This window comes from Fringilla coelebs, assembly GCF_963513975.1.
Source record: "Fringilla coelebs genome assembly, chromosome: 20".
Taxonomy (NCBI): domain Eukaryota; kingdom Metazoa; phylum Chordata; class Aves; order Passeriformes; family Fringillidae; genus Fringilla; species Fringilla coelebs.
Genome location: NC_140046.1, coordinates 7,049,601 through 7,069,729, shown reverse-complemented (window position 1 = coordinate 7,069,729; position 20,129 = coordinate 7,049,601). Strand labels below are relative to the sequence as shown.

The following is a 20,129-nucleotide window of genomic DNA, read 5'->3' as shown; positions in this document are numbered from 1 at the left end:
GTGCAATCCAGTCCTGCTTTTTTTATCCCTTTTCTGAAGGGTGGGAGGCTCTCATGCATAGTTTAGTGGAGACAAATATTAGGGGGAGACCTTCACGTTGTGGAGGTTTGGGGTTTTTTTTTTTCCCCCTACAAATAATTTTAATTTCTACCTACTGGGATTCAGATAAATTGTTCCAGTCTAGCAACAAAGCAGCTGAGTCAGCATTCCCCTTTGATCTGGGGTCCCTCCTGTGACAGCCCACTCCTGGCTGCTACTTATCATGCTTTGGTCCCTTCAAGGCATTTACTGCTGTTATTATTCATTAACTGATGCTTATCAATGACATAAAAGAATTTAGGGAGAAACCTTTGTGGAGGGAGGTGGTGGTTGTGTGGTGGTTTTGAGGCCAGTGCATGATATTATGGTAATTTGGGAATTGTTTGTGCTGAAATGAGGTCTGGAGCCTCCTCAAAGCCTTCACAGTTATATTTCACTGCAGGAAAATGAAGGGGTGGGGGGAATGAAGTTCTGGGGAGCAGGATTGTTCCAGTGGAAACAACTGAGGAGCAAAGGGAGCTGGGCTGTGTGAGCAGCAGGGGCTGGGTTCCTCTGGCAGGGCACAGAGGGGCTGCTGAGGGACCCCTGTGTGTGCAGTCCTGGCCTCAGGGAGATGTGAATCAGCCCTTCCCTCCCAGGCTGTGGCCAGCTGGACCTTTCTTTGCTGTCCAGGACTTTCTCTGTCTGGCTGACTGGAGAAGGACAAGCAGAGGCTGTCCTGCCATCACTCCCACTCTGCTGCCTTGTGCTGCTCAGCACTGCTGGGGTGACTCTCAGGGTACCTGCTGCTGATTCCCCAACTTCTCCCTGTCCAGGGAGACCCTCCTGGAGTGGTTTTGTGTCAGGAAAGAGAGATGCACTGGAGCTTTTCAGTCTTCAGGTTCTTGTTTATTGTTACCTTATCTAGAGTTTTGCACACTGCCCACACCAGGGTCAGCGCGCTGGAAAAGCACCACAAAAATGGCCAACAATCTCTTGGTACAAGGGCTTTTAAAGCTGAACTGTCCAATTAAGAGCTGACACCTGGATTATTTCCCCTTTGAACCCAATAACTGATCCCAAAGAGCTGCAATGTGGATTATCCACCCAATTACAAAATGCCACCCAAACCCATGGAGAAGGAGGAAGAAGAAGAAGGATGAAGAAGAAGCCCAGGATGACACCCTGTGCCCTCCATCTTCCTTCCATCCACAACACACTAAAAATCCCAAAACCTCAATTTCTCACCCAGTGACACACCTGCACTGCTCTTTATAATCCATTTCACACTTTTGTGGATTCCAGTCTATTCTGGAATTTAGGAAACTTTCTCCATGGATGAGGGTCACAGTCAGTGCTGCCTGGGGGTCAGGGCACCCCAGAGCAGACAGGGAAACATTCCCAGTGCCCTGGGTTTGCACAGGTTACAACATGTAAAGACTGATGGCAGCTCAGCTGGGACCTGGCAGGACTTTGGGGAGGGGAAGGAGGTTGTACCTGCCCAAACCCCTTTGGGAAGTCAGGCAGAGCATGCTGTGTCTCTGATTTAGTGCTGCAGTCAGGCAGCTGGTGATGCTGCTGTGATGCTTTTCCTTCTGACTTCCCTCTGCTCCCACACAGACCAAGGCTCATCAAAAGGGTTCCCTTTTACAAAAGAAAATGAGTTATTGCCTTCCTTTTTGAAGTGTTAAAGACCATGTGTCTGCAAGGAGACCTTCTGCAGCACAGCCCAGCAAGGTCCTTATCAATCTTTTGGCTTCCACTTTGTTTGAAAAGCTGGGGATGCTTTGCAAAAGTTGACTGTAGCAATGAAACAGAGAGTGAAGCAACAGTACATGACTGCTGGTGCTGTACACAGGAGAAATATGCTGATTCCCCCTTTTTTTGAGGTTAATTTAAGTTCAGTTTGATCTCTGTAGCAATCTAATGAACTCAGTTGTTATTATTCAACAATAGCCAGCATCATTTGAAGGTGCTTATGTTTGTTTGGTGGATTCTGCATTCCTGCTGTGGATTTTGGAGGAAGATCCCTGTTTTGCTGGATGATCTGGATGTGAAGTTGTCTCTCAGCTGTCCATACTGTCTTCTTGTAATGTCCCATGTCATTACAACAGCCTGAAGGTGTTTTGAGGAGCACAGGAAGGGTGGGATGGGCACACACATCTCTGCCAGTGCCAGAGGCTGTTTCCCACTGGATTTTTGCAGGTTTTTTCTGCAAAGGCAGATGTGGAATTTCATCTTCCCCACAAGCAGAGCTGGATTTTCCTGCCACAGTCCTGCTCCCTCTGGAGGGAGCTGAAATTGAGGCACTTTGCTGCTTTTGCTCTTTTGAATTTCAGCCCAGAATGACCAAGGTGAGCTCAAGGGATGGCAAGGGGGAAAACCAGCCTGAGGTTTCTTCTTTCCCCACTCCTCTTCAGCTTTTATAGCAGCCCCCCTAAAAATGGGGATATAACCAGCAATGGTCTCATCTTTCCTATTACAAGGCTGAGCTGGTTCATCCAAATTGTAAGATCAGTGTCCAAATGAGGTAATAAAAGTAACCCTCTGATTTTAATAATATGAGAGTTGGATCAGAAGGTGAGAAGCAAAAATAAACACAGAGCAAATGGAATGAAAAATGACTCATTAGGGACCAGGGCTTTTCTTGCCCTTGGGGAGGAGAGAGGCTGAGCCACGGCTGAGCTGCAGCAGAACCAACTCTCCACGTGCCTCACACCTTCCTGTGCTGCTCCAGGATGTCCTTGTGCCTGCAGCAGGGGTTTCTGCAGGGAGGGAGGTGAAGGCAGATGGAATCAGCTTCCATCCTCATCTCCTGTTCCCAGCTGCCACATTGCCTCCCCAGGATGGAGCTCATGTGCTCACCAGACCCACTGAGTGCCAAAGTGCTGAGCTTGATTGATGGTGCTGAGCTGGAAATCTACAGAGCACAGGACCTGTGTCAGGGAGGATGGTGGCCATCCTGGGCTCCAGGACAAGAAATGCTGTGGACTGGAAGAAAAATACCTCCTCCCCCAAGCCCCAACATGCCAACCCTTTTTTCTCTCCTGTGACATCTTGGTTGACACCCCCACAATACCCCTGGCCCCATGGGATCCTCCTTGGTGGGACAGCAGAGCAAACCCTGCTTTTATTTCATAGCAAAGGTCTCACAAAGAGCAAACCCTGCTTTTATTTCATAGCAAAGTTTCACTTAAGCCAGCACAGCCCCTTAGTGGGAAGTGTTTGCAGCCCTTCCTGAATTTCCTGAGCCTTGTGCTGCCCTCCTGTGTCACAGGACTGAGCCCAGACAAACCTGGGGAGTGCAAACAGCATGTCCATGGTAGAGAGGGCTGGAAAAGGAGCAGGGATGGAGAGGGAGCAGGGATGGAAAGGGAGCAGGGATGGAAAGGGAGCAGGGATGGAAGGGCAGGAAAGGGAGCAGGGCTGGAAAGGGAGCAGGGATGGAAAAGGAGCAGGGCTGGAAAGGCTGGAAAGGGAGCAGGGATGCAAGTGGGGCTGGCAGATTTGCAGGTAGGGCTGCAGGCAGCTGCACACAAATTCCTGCTCATTTTTCTCGCCCAGTTTCTCTAAATAAGCCCCACCACAGAGCTCTGGGCAGCACAGTATTTTCATCCCAGGTTTGGGCTGGAGTTGGAGTGCAGTGCTTGATCTGAGCTGATCTAAGCCAGCCTTATCTCCTGACACAACTCTTGTGAAGCTCGTGGCATTTCACTTCCAGCTTTAATTCCTGGAGATAGCATTACATATCCAGTGTCTGATTGATTCATTGTGTGATTGATAAATGACATGCATAGTTTTTGCATGAAAACAGCCCCTGTAATGTGATTCCCCACATAGAAGATTCTGAAAGGTTTTAAAGAAAATCTTTGTACAGCGCAAAGAATTTGATCAATTCATTGCTATTTTTCTGAAATCAGCCCATTTATTTAGGAGACATCACCAACAGCACCTTCACTACCTTGTCTTTGGATGGTAAAAGATCATGACTTGGAGTTTTAATGTGATCATTGTATGAAATGTTTCTGTATTTCCCTCTTCTCCCAGGCAGTTACATGAAATACTGGCAGCTGTCTGGGATGTTTTATGGGGTTTGTCTTTCCTTTCTCTGATAGACAATAAAACAATTCCCTGCTGTAGGGGAGAAATATTTGGAAGATAGCAAATGTTTCACGGTGCTGTGACATGTCAGAGAGGTTGGGAGGGGAACCAGAACTGCCTGGCTGTGAGGGGGCTGCTGGCTCTGCAGGGTGGACAAGAGCAGTTGCTTGATACTTCAAGGACCTCCATGGATTTTCCATGTTCTGTATGTGATAGCTATGAGCAGGTCATTATTATTATTATTATTATTATTATTATTATTATTATTATTATTATTATTATTATTATTATTATTATTATTATCATCATCATCATCATCATCATCATCATCATTATTATTATATTTTATTTTTTTCCCTAAGGTTTCCTAATGGCTCTGTGCAGAATCTGTTTCTCCATCTCCAGCAGTACACTGAATTTAAGGAGAATTTGGGTTGCTGTATAATAACTGGCTGATTTCTGGTAGCAGTAAGAACATGGAATCAATCCCTGTAAAATTTCTAATTTAATGCTGAGTTTCTGTAGGTCACTTAATGACTCAAATGTCCCTAAGATTAAAAAGCAACTCCCTAACTGATTCTTACAAGGAGGAACCATGAATCAAGTCTGGGTGGGCCGACTGAATTTTGTGTAACTTTGCATCCATCTCTTGTTTTTAGCTGCTCTGCAATAATCCTGGTGATGAGGCAGTTTGGGTGCTGACCCTTCTCTCATCTGGGCATCCTGCTGTCTTTCAGAATGATGGTTAAAATCCTTTCCTCCTAAAGATTTTTGGACCTTATTTCTTATCACTGTTGGATTGAAGGAGCAGTCTGTCCCCTAAGATTGTTCCATGTGTTTGGCCAATGCTGTAAATTGTTTGCCAGAACAACAAAAAGGCTGCAAAGGCCTCCTCATCCACCATTCCCTCCCACAAAGTCTTTTAGTTACAAGCTTGGCATTTTTAGCCAAATGGATTTAATATTTTCATAAAATAACTTTGTAAAATTCTCTTTTCCTGACACGCAACTGAAGTTTGCCAAGCAAATCCTGTGTCTGGAGATACTTTTGGTGTGTTTAATACCTGGGAACACTGTTTACAAGCTTGGATTTTTTAAGAGAAATACATTTGGGGACAAACAGTTTTGTCAAGGGAGGTGGGTGAGAAGCCCAAGGGATGTGCTCAGATCCTTTTGTAATTCAGTGTCCAAACATTTGAATTTCCACTTGATTCTAATCAGAAATTCTATGGGAGCTTCATAAGTAAAGTACCTCTGTGAGATAAAAACCAACTTTGGGTCCTTTTTCTTTGAACCTGCACTGAGGTGAGACAGGAAAGGCCCAATCTCCTCCTCTTTTCCCTCGTTCTGCTTTCTCCCAGCAGCTTTTAGAGCTCTGTGGAGGAGAAGAGCACAGGAGGCACCTGAGTGAACCCCTGAGCTGATCCCTCCTCACCTGGGGAAGCAGAGCTGATCCCAAAGGCTTTGCTGGCACTTGCTCAAGACCAAATTCAGCTCAGGCTGGGCTGGCTTCACATCCCTGGCACTCCTACATCCCCAGCAGGCTTCTGCAACACCCAGGGCAGAGGGATGATGTGATTCTGAGGGTGGAAGGTTACAGCTCCCATGTATTTTTATATGGTGTTCTACAGGAACAAATCTGATTTCACTCTGAGCTCCCTGGGGTGCACAGGGCATTGCTCCTTGGGGTGCCAGCTCTCTCTGTAGAAAGAACAAGAACTGTGCTGCCTGACAGGATCCTTTGGTCCATGTTTCTGTCTTCCATGCATTACCTGGTGACACAAACCTCACCTTTTGCTCTGCCCTGAGTCACTGCAGTGACATCAGCAAGTGCTCCCCCCATCATTTATCAATGCAACAACTTCTCCACGCACTAATTATCTTGTCCCTTTGGCCAAAGCCTCTAAGATGTTGTAAGTTTGAAGTCACCCAGATTCTCTGGGCAGCCAGTTCCTCAGATGGTGGTGGACACTTACAGGATGTCTTTTGGCTTTTGAAACCAAGCACTTGTGTCAGTGCTGGAGCCTTGTGTTCACAGGTCCCGCTTGGCTTTGAGACAGAGACCTTCCCCATCACATTTTGTCAAACTCCCTGTTGAGGTCTGTCTTGATGAATGATTAAAAAACTCTTTTATTGCCAAATAATTTGCTATGAAGAAAGATCTGTCCAACAAGTTATGTAATTTAGCATTATTAATCAGCTCGTGTCTCCACAAGATCAAGGGAATCTTACTTTACACTGGAATTTTTAGCTGATGAGTTGGATTCATTCAGTTTCTTTCCCTCCTCTTCAGAGAGGGATGGAAGGGAGTTAATTCCACCAGTGCTTCAAGAGACTAAATATCCCCTATTTATTAATTAATAATATCCATCTGGATTTTAATCCAAAGAAAAAAGCATTGTGAGCCCTGTCATATCAACTTTTAAATCTTTGGAAGCCTAGCCGCTCTTCCCTTGTTTCTAACACCTACCTAGTTACAGGACATCAGGAATGTGAGCAGAGGACAGATGATGGGAGGAGGCTGCCTTTGTGAAATCTCTTTTTTTTGATGAGTGGGAACAACAAAAACAGGGTTCTGCAAAGCCACTACCAGCCAAAAAAGGTCCTCTGACACCGAACATCTCAGGAAGATGAAAACCGTCCTCCCATTCCCATTGTCCCTGGCCTGAGCTTTTGATCTGACGCAAGAAATGTGGTATTTGTCTGAAGTTGAGAAAGTTTATGCTGGCAAATGGAAAAGGAGGAGGTGGGTTGAGTAAGCTGGGACTGAGCTCCAGGCGCACAACGCTCGCGTCCCCGCGGAGGGCCGGGAGCGGAGCGGGATGCGCAGCCAGGCTCTGAGCCCCGGGAGGGAGCGGAGCCAGAGCCTGCCCCGGGAGCCTGCTGGGTCTGGGAGCCCCAGGGTGACCCTGCAGCCTCTGGAGCTGGCCCTGAGCCTTGCCCAGGGCAGGATGGTCCCCACGTTCTGCTGGCAGCAGAGGTGGCCCCATCCCAGTCCCTTCCAGCCTCCTGACCCAGCTCAGCCGTGCCTGACCTGGGGTCTGAGCCAGACACAAACCCTCTCCTGCCAGAGGTTCCAGTTCAGCACGGCCATTGAGGCTGATTTGAGGTTTTCCTCCCATGTGCAGAAAGACAAAAGTTTGAGTGTTTTGCTGAGTTGAGGCTGTCCTTCAGCTCAGACTGCCCATGGCAAGGTGGGGAGGAAAGGGGTTTTTGTGTCCTGCAGGAATCTGCTGTCCTGGCACCACAGGCAGCAACCATTGCCCTCCCCTCTGCCTTCCCTGGCTGGCTGGGGAGTGACATCATCCAGGGCTGCCAGACATATTTCATTTATCTGGTGGCATGAGGATGTTTCCTGCCTCTATTCTTCAAGGAGGCAGAACTTTTGTGCTGGAAGTTGTAGCAGCAGCACGGGTGGGCACTGCTTGCAATGAGGATTCCCTGTGAAAACCACACATTCTTCCCTTGATGTTATCCCTCTCTCTACCTCAACCCTATTGACTAGAAAATACCAAGATTTTAGTACTGAGACTTTAATACACTGCACATTTTGCTAATTTTCTTTCTGGCTGTGAGCCTCTGTGGTATCATTTTCCAGCAGTTTACTCAGAGGGCTCAAAACTTTCTTTTTTTTTTTTTTTTTTGTTTAATGAAAGTGGGAATTCTCCTCGAGTCCCCTGACTACAGCAATGGCAGCCTTAAGAAAAACAGAACGTGACAGAGAGTGGATGAATGGCTCCAGTGCTATTGCAATAATGTGTAAGGAGCCCATTTGTGCTCTGTGCTGTGTGAGCTGTGAGAGGACACTTCTTGTTGAAAGAGCTGTGTGTAGTTTGAGATTTTTGAATGTGACTAAATCCCTTGTGCTTCTCCTTCTTTAGCTTGGCTCTGTGGATCTCACGGATGTGAGAGCTCTCCTCTTTCTGCTTTATTTCTTTTGGGCATTTTTCAGTCCTAATCATAAAAACTAGAATTTCTCAGCAATTTCAAGTCTTGAGACTTCCTGACCTGTATCATTTCATGCCCAGGGAAAATAAACTTGTTACTATGGTTTGAGCCTTAATGACTGCGAAGTATATATAGTCAATTTATAACAGCGCATGCTGGATTATCCTGTGCATGGCTTTACAGCTTCCACAGCATTTATCAGCAGAGTGCTCATTTCAAACATGTTGTTCTAATGAAAAGGATACCCTTGCCACTGTTTTGTGTTGATTATGTGGTAACACATTTTTATTATCACCCATAAAAATGATTTGGAGCCGTTCCACTCCAGATGCGACCTCGGGCAGAGCCCGCGAGGGCCACGGGCCCCTGTGGTTTGCTGGGCCCTGACCATGGCTGCAGGGATTTAATATCCCTGTCCCCACAGCTCTGCAGAACGCTGGCCAAGACAGCCCCTGTGTGCCCCTTCCTCACAGCAGCCCCCCAGCCCTGCCCTGGCTGCAGCCCCTCTAATTCACCACCTCCGGGGTGACTCTGCCTCTCTACCCGAGCACATTTTGGCAACATGCAGATGTTTGCTGGGGAAGGGAAAGGATGATATAATCAATAATATAAAGTGATGCAGGAAAGGTCTTCAGCTCACACTCGAGTCCCATGGCAGTGGAAGTTAAGCACAGTTATGGTAAGGCACATGCTTAAGTGTTTGTTGAACTGATAACACATTTCCTGGAAAGTCTGAGGAATAAATCATTGGGTAGGAGCACAGAGTGCAAGAGGCAAAAGATGGAACTGATTCCTTCCTGCCTGGCATCAGGTGAAGAAAAGCATTGTGACCTTCTCCATTTTGCTGTGCTCAGAAAGCGGGACTCTGCATCTGTAAATAAAGATCCTTGCAATACAGGAAGAATTTTGCTTGTTTGTAAGAGTGAGGTTCAGTTCCCTTGCACTTAACCCAGCTCCCAGTTTAATTAGTTTCTGATTCCCCCCCATCAGGCCAGTACATTCTGCAGGAAGTTCATCATTCCTGGCGCTGCTGCAGTGCTGGCTCTCACCAGGCCTTGCAATAAAGAAGTGATAAACCTTGTAATAATTGCAAGTTAAAAACAAACAAGTGGAGCCAAGTCACTCTCATTTATAATTGCAGTGTGACTTCATTATGTAAAGACAACACAGTGTGTAAAGGCTGAAACTTCTAGGGATTTAATGGAAAGTTTGAGCCATTTTCCCTTTTATTTCCCTTATCCCTAAATTAGTATTGCTTAGGTGGTTTTCAAACAGGAAAAGATGATGCTGTAACAAACCTCAGTCTTGCATGCCTGGAGAAATGTTCCCATGTTAGAGACCAGCTCCCAGTGGGCAGGGAGCAGAGCCTGATGGACAGCCTGGACCATATGGGAACCTGGGGTCACTTTGCCAAGGAGAGAAGGTTGTAAATGGCCCAAACACCTCAGGGATGCCTGCTGGGACGTGGGTTTGCTTGAAGATTGTGTGTTTGCAAGGCCTAGAAACAGCTGTGAGTTTTAATAATGTCATATTGCTTCTAAGCAGAGCTCCTTGAGTAAATAGAGTACTTTCTTTTTTTTTTTATTTTTTAATTTGCTTCAAAGTTAAAGCACATCAACTCTCTAAAAGCTTCATCTTCATCATCTTTAATTCAGTTGATATTTGGGCCTTTACAAGCAGTACTTGTCCTTGGTTTGCTACCCTGGGCTTTCAGGTACAGCCCTTCACCTCATCCCAGCTGTCAGTAATTTCTGATTTTCTGGCTCTAGGGACACACCAGGGAAATGCTGTGTCCCTGACAGCAGCTTCAGTCCCTGGTCTCATGTTTCTCCCCAGGGACACAGTCCCACTGAGGCCAGGTCCCTCTGGAGTCCTCCCCAAGGAGGGTGTGTGGGACACACTCACAATTAACACAGCAGCTTTAATTGTTGCTGACTTCCTAAAACCAATGAAGCTTTTATGCCCAAATCCCATGGTCTGTGAACAGAGTTATTCCCAGCCCTGTCTGGCAAGAAGAGGAGCTTTAGGACCTCCTCAGGAACTGAGACCATGTCTGAAACCATCCAGGTCACTTTTGGATTGGTTTAGAGCAGAAGCTCACTGTCTGACATAGGTGATGGGTATTGGGAAGTAATTGTAAATATTGTACACGCAGTTTTTGGTATATAAAGATACCACCACCCTGGGGGCAGGCAGAGTGCCTCTGTCTGTCTTGCTGAGCAGACCTCAGCTAGACAAGAGAAAAAAAATTTATAGATAAGATACAATAAACAACCTTGAGACCGAGAACTGAAAATCTCTGACTCCTTCTCTGACTCTCCTCACCAGGCTGAGAAAAAAAGACTTTCTAAGGTATCTCCAAGTCACTCCAAGGCTTGTGAGGGCCAGCTGACCTGTGTGTGTTGGTGTCCCCTGCAGATCCTGCTGCTGGAGGCTGCAGAGAGGAGCCCAGCCCTGGAGAACAGCCTGCCCGTCGCGGGCACCACGGCCACCTGGTACGAGGAGCTGCTGCCCGACGCCTTCCCCCTGCTGAACCCCAGGAAAAGTGGGGCAGCTGCTGGTAAGGCTGGCCTGCTCCCAGCACCCACCCATGCCACAAACACCTCTGGGAGAGCACAGAGGAGTCTGGCTCTGCTCCATCCTCGGGAGCTGCAGAGAGGGGTCGGGAGGTCTCTGCCCTTCTCTGAGTTCAGCCGCAGCAGAGCAGGGATGTGCTTGGAACAAATCCATGGGAGCTGCATTTTGCCAGCTGTGGCAGGCACAATTTCTGTTGGCACAAACATCTGCTGGGAGCTGGATTTGGGTCTGTTTGAGTTCTGTTAACCCCAGCAGTGCCACTGTGTGTTTAAGTCCAAAGATTGTGGATTTTGAGACCTGGACACATCAAAACTCCAGAGAGCCATCAGGATCACAGTGGGACAGTTCCTGCCTACCAAAATCCAGCGTTTCCCGGTCTGGGAGCAGTGCTGGGGGGTAGAGGAATGGGCTGCATGGGTCATTCTTGGTTTTATTAGGACAAAAAACTTTCCCATGAATAGCAGCATCAGTTGCAGTCTGCTTTATATTTTCTAAATTTGCCATAAACACAATGGCCTGTTTTATGATCCCTCTTGTGGCATGAAAAAAAAATACACTTAGAAGAAACTCTGCCTCTGAGCCCACTTGGCCAGACAAATCCCCACAACATTGAATTTTCTTGACCTTGGCATCTTTTTTCAAGATCCCTGCTCTCTGCTTCCAAAGCCCTGTCTCTCTGTTGCTTTGCTTGCTCCCAGAGTAGTTCTTTATTCTTTAGGGCCTACTTTGCTTTTTTCTTCTTCTTTTTTTTTTTTGGCCCAGGCAGTTTATTATGGCAGCAGACTTGGAGCAACCAAAACAGTCCAGATGTTGTCCCTGTTTATGATTTGTCATGATGCCACAACGTGGAGGGAGGTTCACCAACAATATGTTCTGCAAAATATTCTCAGAACCACAGCCACAGCTGCCAGGAACTGAATTAGAGCAGAGTCCCCAGTGTCCATTATATGCTCATTCTGCCTTTCCCATCCCATTTATTTTTGCTGTGGCAGTGGCACCTGCACTTTGCCGCACCAAAGTCAGGTCAGGAGGATTCTGGTGACTCTTCCCTGCCAGGTCCTGCCCTCCTGGAGGCTCCTCATGTCCTGCTGGGCACAGAGCAGGGGCTGCCTCTCCCCCAAGCAGAGCAGCATCCCTGCAGTGCTCTGATCAGCCCGTGGGGCAGGGTCAGCACCTCCCACCCTGCACAAGGCCAGTGGTCACTGCCAGATTCCAGGCTGTGTGTGTGTGTGTGTGTGCTGCCAGGTGTTGTCCTTGCTCACTGTTACCCTCTGCTTTTCTGGCCTTGATTTATTTAACCTGGTGTGGAATAATAACTGTATTATTCCCCAGGAATGCACTGGAGCGTTTGGAGCCAGGCCAGTGTCTTTCAGCAATGAGAAATAATCACTTCAGTGGCTCATTGACACTGCTGGAGCCCTTGCCCAGCCTCTGTGGGCTTCAAATCCTTGCTTTGCTCAAGAGCTGTGGGGATATTTCGTGGATCTGGGTCCATATTTGGCCTCCTTCCCTCCCCACACCAGTCTGTGTCCACGAGTCAAAGCCAGCCAAAAAAACTCAGCGTGGATTTTGGTGGAGTGAAGGGAACTCCACACAATTCAGGATGGAGGGGGGCTGCCCATTTTGCAGGATTTCACCACTGTGCCCTGACTTTTTGCTCCAGGCTGCCCCCAGGTTCTCTTACAGGGATCTCAGGGGATCTTTCATCACGGGGGATATTGGAGAAGGGGGAGTCAAACCAGAATCCTGAGTGTCCTGGCTGACTTGGGGCTGTGGAAAGCAAACCCTCTGTCCCTCCCACCCCTTCCCCTGAGCCTTTTGGGAAACATTCCCTACTCTGCCCTGCTTCTGGGTGTTCAGCCAAAATAAATCCCAGCCCCTCCTTGCCTGTCACACAGCTGGAGGGACTGAGAGCAGGGTGCTGGGGCCTGACACAAAGGTGGGTGACAGGGACAGGATGCTGTGAGCTCTGCAAGGGTTTCTGGATGACCCTGTAGCTCTGGGCTGGCTGATGCCTCTCCAGGCTGAGGTCCAGAAAAACTTGCTACTGTTTATGAGGGTGGTTATTCCTCCTGTGAGTGACAGGGCTGAGAATAGACAATCATTTAAAAGCAATCAGTGCTGTTGAGACAGCTGCAGCACTGGCCTTTCTGATCAGCTTGTTAATCAACAGAATACATTTTTCTGAGTATTAAGAAAATATATATACTCTGGCTGAGCCACTTGGCAGCAAGAGACCTAATATTTCATATCTCTATTTTTTCTCCTATTCTTTTTTTTATTATTATTATTATTTTACCCTGTCCTTCTTGAACAGAGCCTAAAGGACACAGAGGTGCAGAGGAGCAGCTGATACCACAGGGTAAGTTCACAGTTTCTGCTATTTCTCTTTCAAAGCACAAACTGTTGTTGTGCCCAGTCCTGTGCTTATGTCCCAAAAAGCAGAAGGGTCCTGTGGCCAGGAACTCTTTGGAGCCTCACAGATGGAGAGGCTGAGTTTGTTGATTAGATTTTATCTGACCATAGGCTGCTTTGGTTGGAGAGGCCAAACACCAGTCTGAGACATTCATTGCCCAGCACACAAGGGATGGAGAGCACTGTCTGATGGAGGAGAGGCAGATCATGGAAACACATGTGGCCAGAGCCAGCAGGGCACGTCCTGAGTGATGGGAGAAAACTTCTCTAGCTGGTGTTACCTGCTGGGGATGTCAGGGCATCACTTCCCTGTGCTCCACATAAACAGAGCAGCTCCTGTGCAGGGAAAACCCTGGGGCAGGGGGGCAGCAGATGCTGTGTTGCAGGTTAAGGACAGAGCCAGGAAGAAAATCCAGGTCTCTGCACATCTGATTTGGTTTCCAGCAGTAGATTACTCACCCTCTGCCTTTAAAAAAATATTTTTCCTGTGGTCTTTTACTTCCTATTGTTTGGAGGATAAACACTCACCAGGGGCTTCAGCTCTCTGGAAGCAACACCGCTGCAGCAGAGCTGATTTATGCCAGCTGAAGATTTTGCCTCCCCCCTTTTCCCTGAATCCTTCCCTCTTTCTTCCCCCTGTTGCACTTGTCTCTGTTGAGCTGGTAACACCATTTGTCACCAGTGTGAGCCCCTGCCTGACTCATTACCCTGTGCTGCCTCTCCAGCCTTTCCTCCAGCTCTTCCCCCTGCAGGGAAGGAAGTGCCAGCTTCTCTAAAGCTCTGCTGCAGCAGGGGCATTGAGGATGCTGCAGGAAAGGATTGCTCCTGGGCTGCAGGACTTCATGGGATTGAGTTATAAGGTTGGACTGAAGGATTGAGGGTGATTTCCACAAGTGAGGGAATGTTCTGGCCCACACTCAGCAGCAGAGCAAAACAGTTTCTGCTGTTCTTCCCTCTGTGCTGCAAGTTGCTGCAGTGGAGTTTCAGGTGTGCTGAAAGGGGTAGAAGCTGCTTCCAGTGCTGTGAAAAAATGCCCTTGCTTTCCTAAAAGGGCTCCTGATCACCTGCCTGGGCTTCCCAGGACAGCATCCCTAGCAGGGGAGATCCAGCCTTCTATCCATAGAAAAGGCTGCATGTGGATGTGGATAAGCAAATTGAAACCTGCCCTTAATTCCTTATTCAATACTCAAATTAAATCAGATCATTATTGCTGACTGAATGCAACAAAAGTACAGGCTCACACTCCCACACAGAGCCACTGAGAAATGTCATTTCCTCAGTCTTCATTGTGGACTGAAGGAGGAGAGATTTCATTTTTGTAAGAAAAACCAGTTTGGACATCTCTCCAAAATGGAAGAAAGAAGAGAGGAAGGGGAATCTTTCCAGGGGGGTCTAATACTGGGGGATTATTGCTTTGTTCTGAGAAGTGAGGGGTTTGGATGAATGTCTGGGGTGACAAGGTTTTGTACTCCAGGTGAGCTATCTCACCTCTAGAGTGGGAATTGTACCCAAATGTGGGAGCTGCAAATGCTGTGAGCTTTGATGTGATTGTGCAGCCCTGTTCCCTGGTACCAGCTGGGAAGGTGCTGTCCAGTCCTTTCCTTTTCTCCTTCTCTCCCTCCATTCCCATCCATGCTCTCCACCCCCACATGCAGCACATTCTGCTGGCACTGCTTTTGGGGGGTGCAGTACCTCTCCTGATACCAGGGAGGGAGAAAGACACTCCTTAAGAGTTGATCAAACCTTTCATTGCTCTGCTGTGCTGTGGTCACATGTAACACACAGACTAAAATATGAAATCTGAGTGTGTTGAACTTTGGACTCATCCTGATCTCCCTCTGGCTTTGGAGCTTGCATCTGCCACTGCTTTCAATTCCTCTGAGCCTTTGGTAGCCCAGACACCAGGAGCCTCTGACTCTCTTGGCTCTGACAGTTCATGCCTTTATTGTAACCATTAACCCCCTAATCTGAGCAGACAGACCCACTTGCCCACTCCTCCAGGGCATTAAAGCTTCAGTGCTGTTTGCACAGTGTTTAAATGGCTCTCCATGTGAGCCCAAGATCAGCAGTGCTCTTCTGAACAGCACCATAAAATGGCTGAGTGTTGTTGTTATTTTGATAGTCTGGGGGAAACAGCATTAAGATTTTATTTAGTGGGATATTTATTTATTTATTTATTTATTTATTTATTTATTTATTTATTTATTTGGGATCACCAATGCTGCCTCTGCACCTCTCCTGGCCTTACTGGGGTCTGAGTGGGCTTGCCAAGAGATGTCCCACTGGGCTGGGATCACTGCCCTGGGACCCTGCTCAGTGATATCCATTACTGACAGCCAGCTCCTGCACAAGGGGGGCATTAATGCCACTCTGGGACTCAAAACCTGTGCACAGCACAGAGCCCTGAGAGATGAATGAGCTCAGGAGAAACCAGGGAAGCATCCTTGATGCAGAACCTCTGGGTGGTGTGAATAGAGCAAATGGGAGACAGGGTCTGATTGTTTTTGCAAATCTGTTTTGTGTATTTTGGTACTTTGGGATGGCCAGGAGTTTATGTGTGTCTGGATGAGCCCAGCAAAGGACACCCAGACCCTGCCAAAGCCATTCAGGCCTTGGGAAGGGGCAGTGTGAGCTCAGTGTAGCTCTGCCCAGCACATCCCAGCTGGGGGTGCACATCCTGCTGACTTTTTGGGGATGGTCTTGTGCATGGGGATGTGGTTTTCCTTACAGGATTGAAGGCAGAAGAGGAGAAGCAAAGTCCAGCCTGGCTTGTCTGGCTTTACCTGCCAGAGAGCTCCTGCCAGCCCTGCCCCCCTGTGTGTGCACTGCTGCATTTCTGCCCTTTGCAGCACTGAGTCCATCCCCTCTGGGTTTGAGGCTGCTGAAGCCTTTCTGACTCAGCAGTGTCCTAACTTCCAGCTGATTTCCTTTCTGAACATTTGCAGGGATCCCAGGCCAGGTTGGTCCCCCGGGCCCAGTTGGCCCCACTGGGCTCCCAGGACCACCAGGGCCCAAAGGAGAGAAGGGACAGCCCGGGGAGAGGGGCCCAGCAGGGCCACCAGGTGAGTCCTGGGACAGGAGATGCTTCACTTCATCCAAATTGTCTGGGAGAGCAGCTCAGACAAGGCCAGACAAGACTGAGCATCTTCAGCTGGTATCAAATCCACTCCAGTGAGTCCCCTGGGAGCTGGAATCAGCCAGGAGCTCCCAGGGCAGGCAACCACCTGCAGGAGCAATGGCTGACCCTGGGATTTCCTGTGCAGCAGGAGAGAGCCTGTCCCAAAAAGCTGCAGAGCAGGATCATGTTTCCCCATCCTGCTCAGGAGCTGTAAGAAAGAGCCTGTGACCTGTCAGCCTTTGGAGCAGAGCATTCCCTGTTTAACCCTCTCACTGGGTGCCTGTTTTAACTCTCTTTTTTCTCCACCATTTGTGTCAAGCTGTCAGATGCCAGGATGTCAAACTAATGATGCTTTTGTATGTTAAGGGAAAAGGTTAGGAGGCCATTCTTTCAGAGAACACTCCATTCCTGAGCCAGGAGTCTTTCTTCATTCCCCAAACGTTCCTGAATGTTTTGATGAAGGTGATACTGCACAATAGGTGCCAGACCTCAGGCTCTGTGCTCTCTGTGTCTGAAAGGCTGTGCCTTGTGAGCCTGAGCTTGGGTAACATTTAAAACTCTGAGTTTTCCTTAAATGTGAGAGCAGCCCTGAACACTTTCTGGCACTTTCTGGCAAGCTGTCAGTGGCCAAGGTCTGGCCAAGGATGTGTCTGCTTTTTTTGGTGTCTCAGTTTGCAAGGAGAGCCTTGCAGCCCCACAGGACATGTGATCTGTCTGCTCCTGGACTGACTCTGCTTCCTGGCAGGGAGGTGACACAGGTGTACCTGGAGGGAAGGAGGATTTGATTTCACACTTTGCTGCCTGTAGTTTCTCACTCAGCCTCAGGGAGATTTCACTCTTTCAGCAATTGGGCTGCTCAAAGGCAGCACCTCTGAGCCAAGTCAAGCTCTCTCCTTTGCAGAGGAAGATGCTGAACAAAAAAAAAAAAAAAAAAAAAAGAAAAGAAAATTGGGAAGCTGTTTCTATTTTCCCCACCCTTCTATGCAGTTCAGGACAGAAATCCTTTGTGTTCTTGCTGCCTTTTCACATGAAAGCATCGTGAGCACATCCCCAAAGGCATTAACTCATCCTCTCCTCCCTCTGCACAGGGATGTTGGGACCTCAAGGACCAAGAGGACTTCCAGGAGAAACTGGGATCCCAGGTCCCCCAGGTCCTCCAGGGCCACCAGCCACCCCAAGCCTCCCTCTCACCTTCCAGCAAGGGGTTCTCTACTCACTCCAGCCCACAGCTGAAAAAGAAAGTAAGTTCCCTGCTCATTTCCCATGTTCTCCCGTGGCATCAGCAGGGTGGGCAGGCACAGAGCAGCTCAGCTCTGCTCCCCCCTCCTTGCCAGGCTCTGCCAGGCCCTGGGAGCAGCTGGACACTCCCTGCATTGTGGGGGTCTCTTGGAAGCTCCTGGTCAAGATGGAACATCTTGGGAGCTGCAGGGGGTTCACCTCTCCAAAATGAAGAACCGAGTCCCTGCTCTCCTAAACTACCACTGAGAGCAGGGTTTGGAGGATTTTGTTCTTTGTGCCTGGTTTTTTGGGGTTTTTTAGGTCCATCACAGCTTTGGGGAGGAAATTTGGTGTTGTCTAAGCTTCCATCAGGAGTGGGAAGAGGGTCTGTGGTGAAATGACAGAGCTCAGGTTGCATCACCTGAGAGAAAGGGCCAAAGGAATCCAGAGGGGCAGATCAGGGGCTGGTGCCCCACAGCTGTGGGGTTGGAGCCCTCTTGTTGCCACTGCTGTGGTGTTGGAGTGTCAGGGATCAGCAAGGACTAGAGATTTGCAGCTCTGGAATTACAACAGACATTTAACATTTAACATCTGTTAAATGTGTCTCCTTCCCTGCCCCTGCAGATGCTTCTTCCACCTGTGTTTCTGGTGCATCCACATTATCCCACATCCACACAAAACACAGAATTATGGACTGGAGAGTCCAGACTGACTCCCTGATTTATCCCTTCCCTGTAACAGGAGGTCCAGGGTTTTTTTTGTGCTTGTGCTGATTTAATCATAGATTTATTTGATTTGTGCTGTGCAGGGTGAGCAAAGTCTTTCTAGGGAAGGCACATCCTGCACTTGGATGGGAATGCTCTCAGATTTGAGCTTGATTCTCCTGGTGCAGCCCTGTGGAGCTGGCAGCAATAATGAGGGAGCAGAGTCAGCTGTGTCTGCCCTTGCTCTCTTGGGTCTCCCACCTCCACTCCCCCAGAGCTCAGCTGTGCCTCTTCCCCAGCTCTGCTGCTCCTGCCCAGCTTCAAAGCTCAGTTGTCTTAGTTACAGCCAAGGATTACTAAGTCTCCCCATGTCTGACAGTTATCTCAAGCTCTCCCTTCCACCCACTCTGCTCTCCAGACTCCTTTTCCCAAAAGCAAACAGATGTATTTTTAATTTAGGGAGAATTTTCAATTCAGCTCCATTTCATATTCGGTTATTGGGGTGTATGGGCAGGATGAATAACTGAGGTTCAATACTGAGAATTTCACCAAACACACATCAACATGCTGCATTCATCAGCCTGAGAACAGGGAAGTTTTGCATTACAGTTGCCTCACTCCTCTCAGGGTCACACATTGTGCCTTTTATTCCAAGGGATCCCTGAGGATGGTTTGGGTGCTGCTGCTGCCCCTCCCTTTGAATTAAACTCTTCCTTGTGATCGCAGGATAAATTAAAAAGTGAATAAAAGCTGCCCAGCTGATGTGTGAGGAGGGTGAACTCAGTGTTGTGCCCAAATGGGAGAGGGTAAATGGTGGCTAATTATTTCTGTTGTCTCTGCCAGCACTGGGCAGCCACAGGGACTTGAGAGCAGTGGGGAGATGGTGACTGCTCCATTTCCATCCCTGGCATCCCTAAACATTCCTCCCTCCATGCCTGTGCATTTCTTGGTTTGCAGAAGGAGTAGCCCAAAACTTTATGACACTTTTTCTTAACACAAATCCAGCTGCAAGTATCTATGTCACCATGACAATATTCTGGCAGTATCAAGTTTATTTTCTTACCATTTTTCCTCTCTGTTGGCTGATTTTGCCTCCCACAGGCTGGTGGAAAGCTGATCTTCTGCCACCAGTAAAACTTAGCCTCGTAAATTCTGTTTAGCTTTTTAAAAATGTATTTACTTGTTTTGAAAGGAGCACATCTGAAAACTATAAACACAAAATTCCAGCTGCTGACAGCAGAGGGAAGCATATTCCTGCTAATGGGAATGAGATGTGAGAGCTGCATCAGATTATTGTTATTATAAAGAGTTTAGTTCTGCCTGAACATGGTTAATGCCTGTGCCTTTATTAATTGCAACAAGTTCCTGTTGGCAATATTTATCTGCAGGCAGAAGCCAGAAATAGAGAGACAAATATTTTCTCAGTTTCCCTGTGCTGTGGTAAAAGAAATGGTCTCATTTTTCCCCTCCAGATCAGGTAGCAGAAAAAAAATTAAGACAGGATGACTTGATTTCCATCCTGTCTCAACAAATCAAGGCTATAATGGGGGATTTTCTCCCTTAGTCAGAAACCTTAGCCCTCAGCCAGAAGCTGAGCTGCTGCTCCCCACTGCTGGGGCTGCTGCTGCTGGGATCTCTCACTTTGCCTGCCACTTAAAAATGAGTGATCAGGTACATGGTCTAGAGCTCACTCCTATTCCCTGTGCTAACATTGGTGATTTCTAGGGAACAGTTAGGGAAAAGAATGCAACTCTCACTCATGAGGCTGTTTCCTTCCAGCTCAAAGACCTGCCAAGGACACATGAAATAAAATGAACCTGTTTTCATAGAATCATCACTGTTGGAAAAGAACTCCAAGATCAAGTACCCAGCCCCACTAAACCATGTCCACGAGGGCCACAGCCACACATTTGTAACACTTCCAGGGAAGGTGACTCCACCACTCCCTGAGGGGAGAGCAGAGGGAAACTGAGGCAGAGCAGCTCATGGTGTGCTGATGTCAGAGGGGATAAGGGAGAGGGATCTGTGCTG

General features: G+C 48.0%; 1 protein-coding gene across 1 annotated transcript in view; it reads left to right on the top strand.

Moving 5' to 3' along the window:
• Positions 1-20,129, top strand: part of COL26A1 (collagen type XXVI alpha 1 chain) — a gene marked incomplete at both ends in the record, with an annotated part of 166,481 nt that overhangs the window by 127,780 nt on the left and 18,572 nt on the right. Inside the window, 4 exons of the mRNA XM_084218941.1 lie at positions 10,485-10,626; positions 12,961-13,005; positions 16,004-16,120; positions 17,265-17,417. Of these exons, the coding sequence (XP_084075067.1) occupies positions 10,485-10,626; positions 12,961-13,005; positions 16,004-16,120; positions 17,265-17,417 (457 nt within the window). The remainder of the gene's footprint in view (positions 1-10,484; positions 10,627-12,960; positions 13,006-16,003; positions 16,121-17,264; positions 17,418-20,129) is intronic.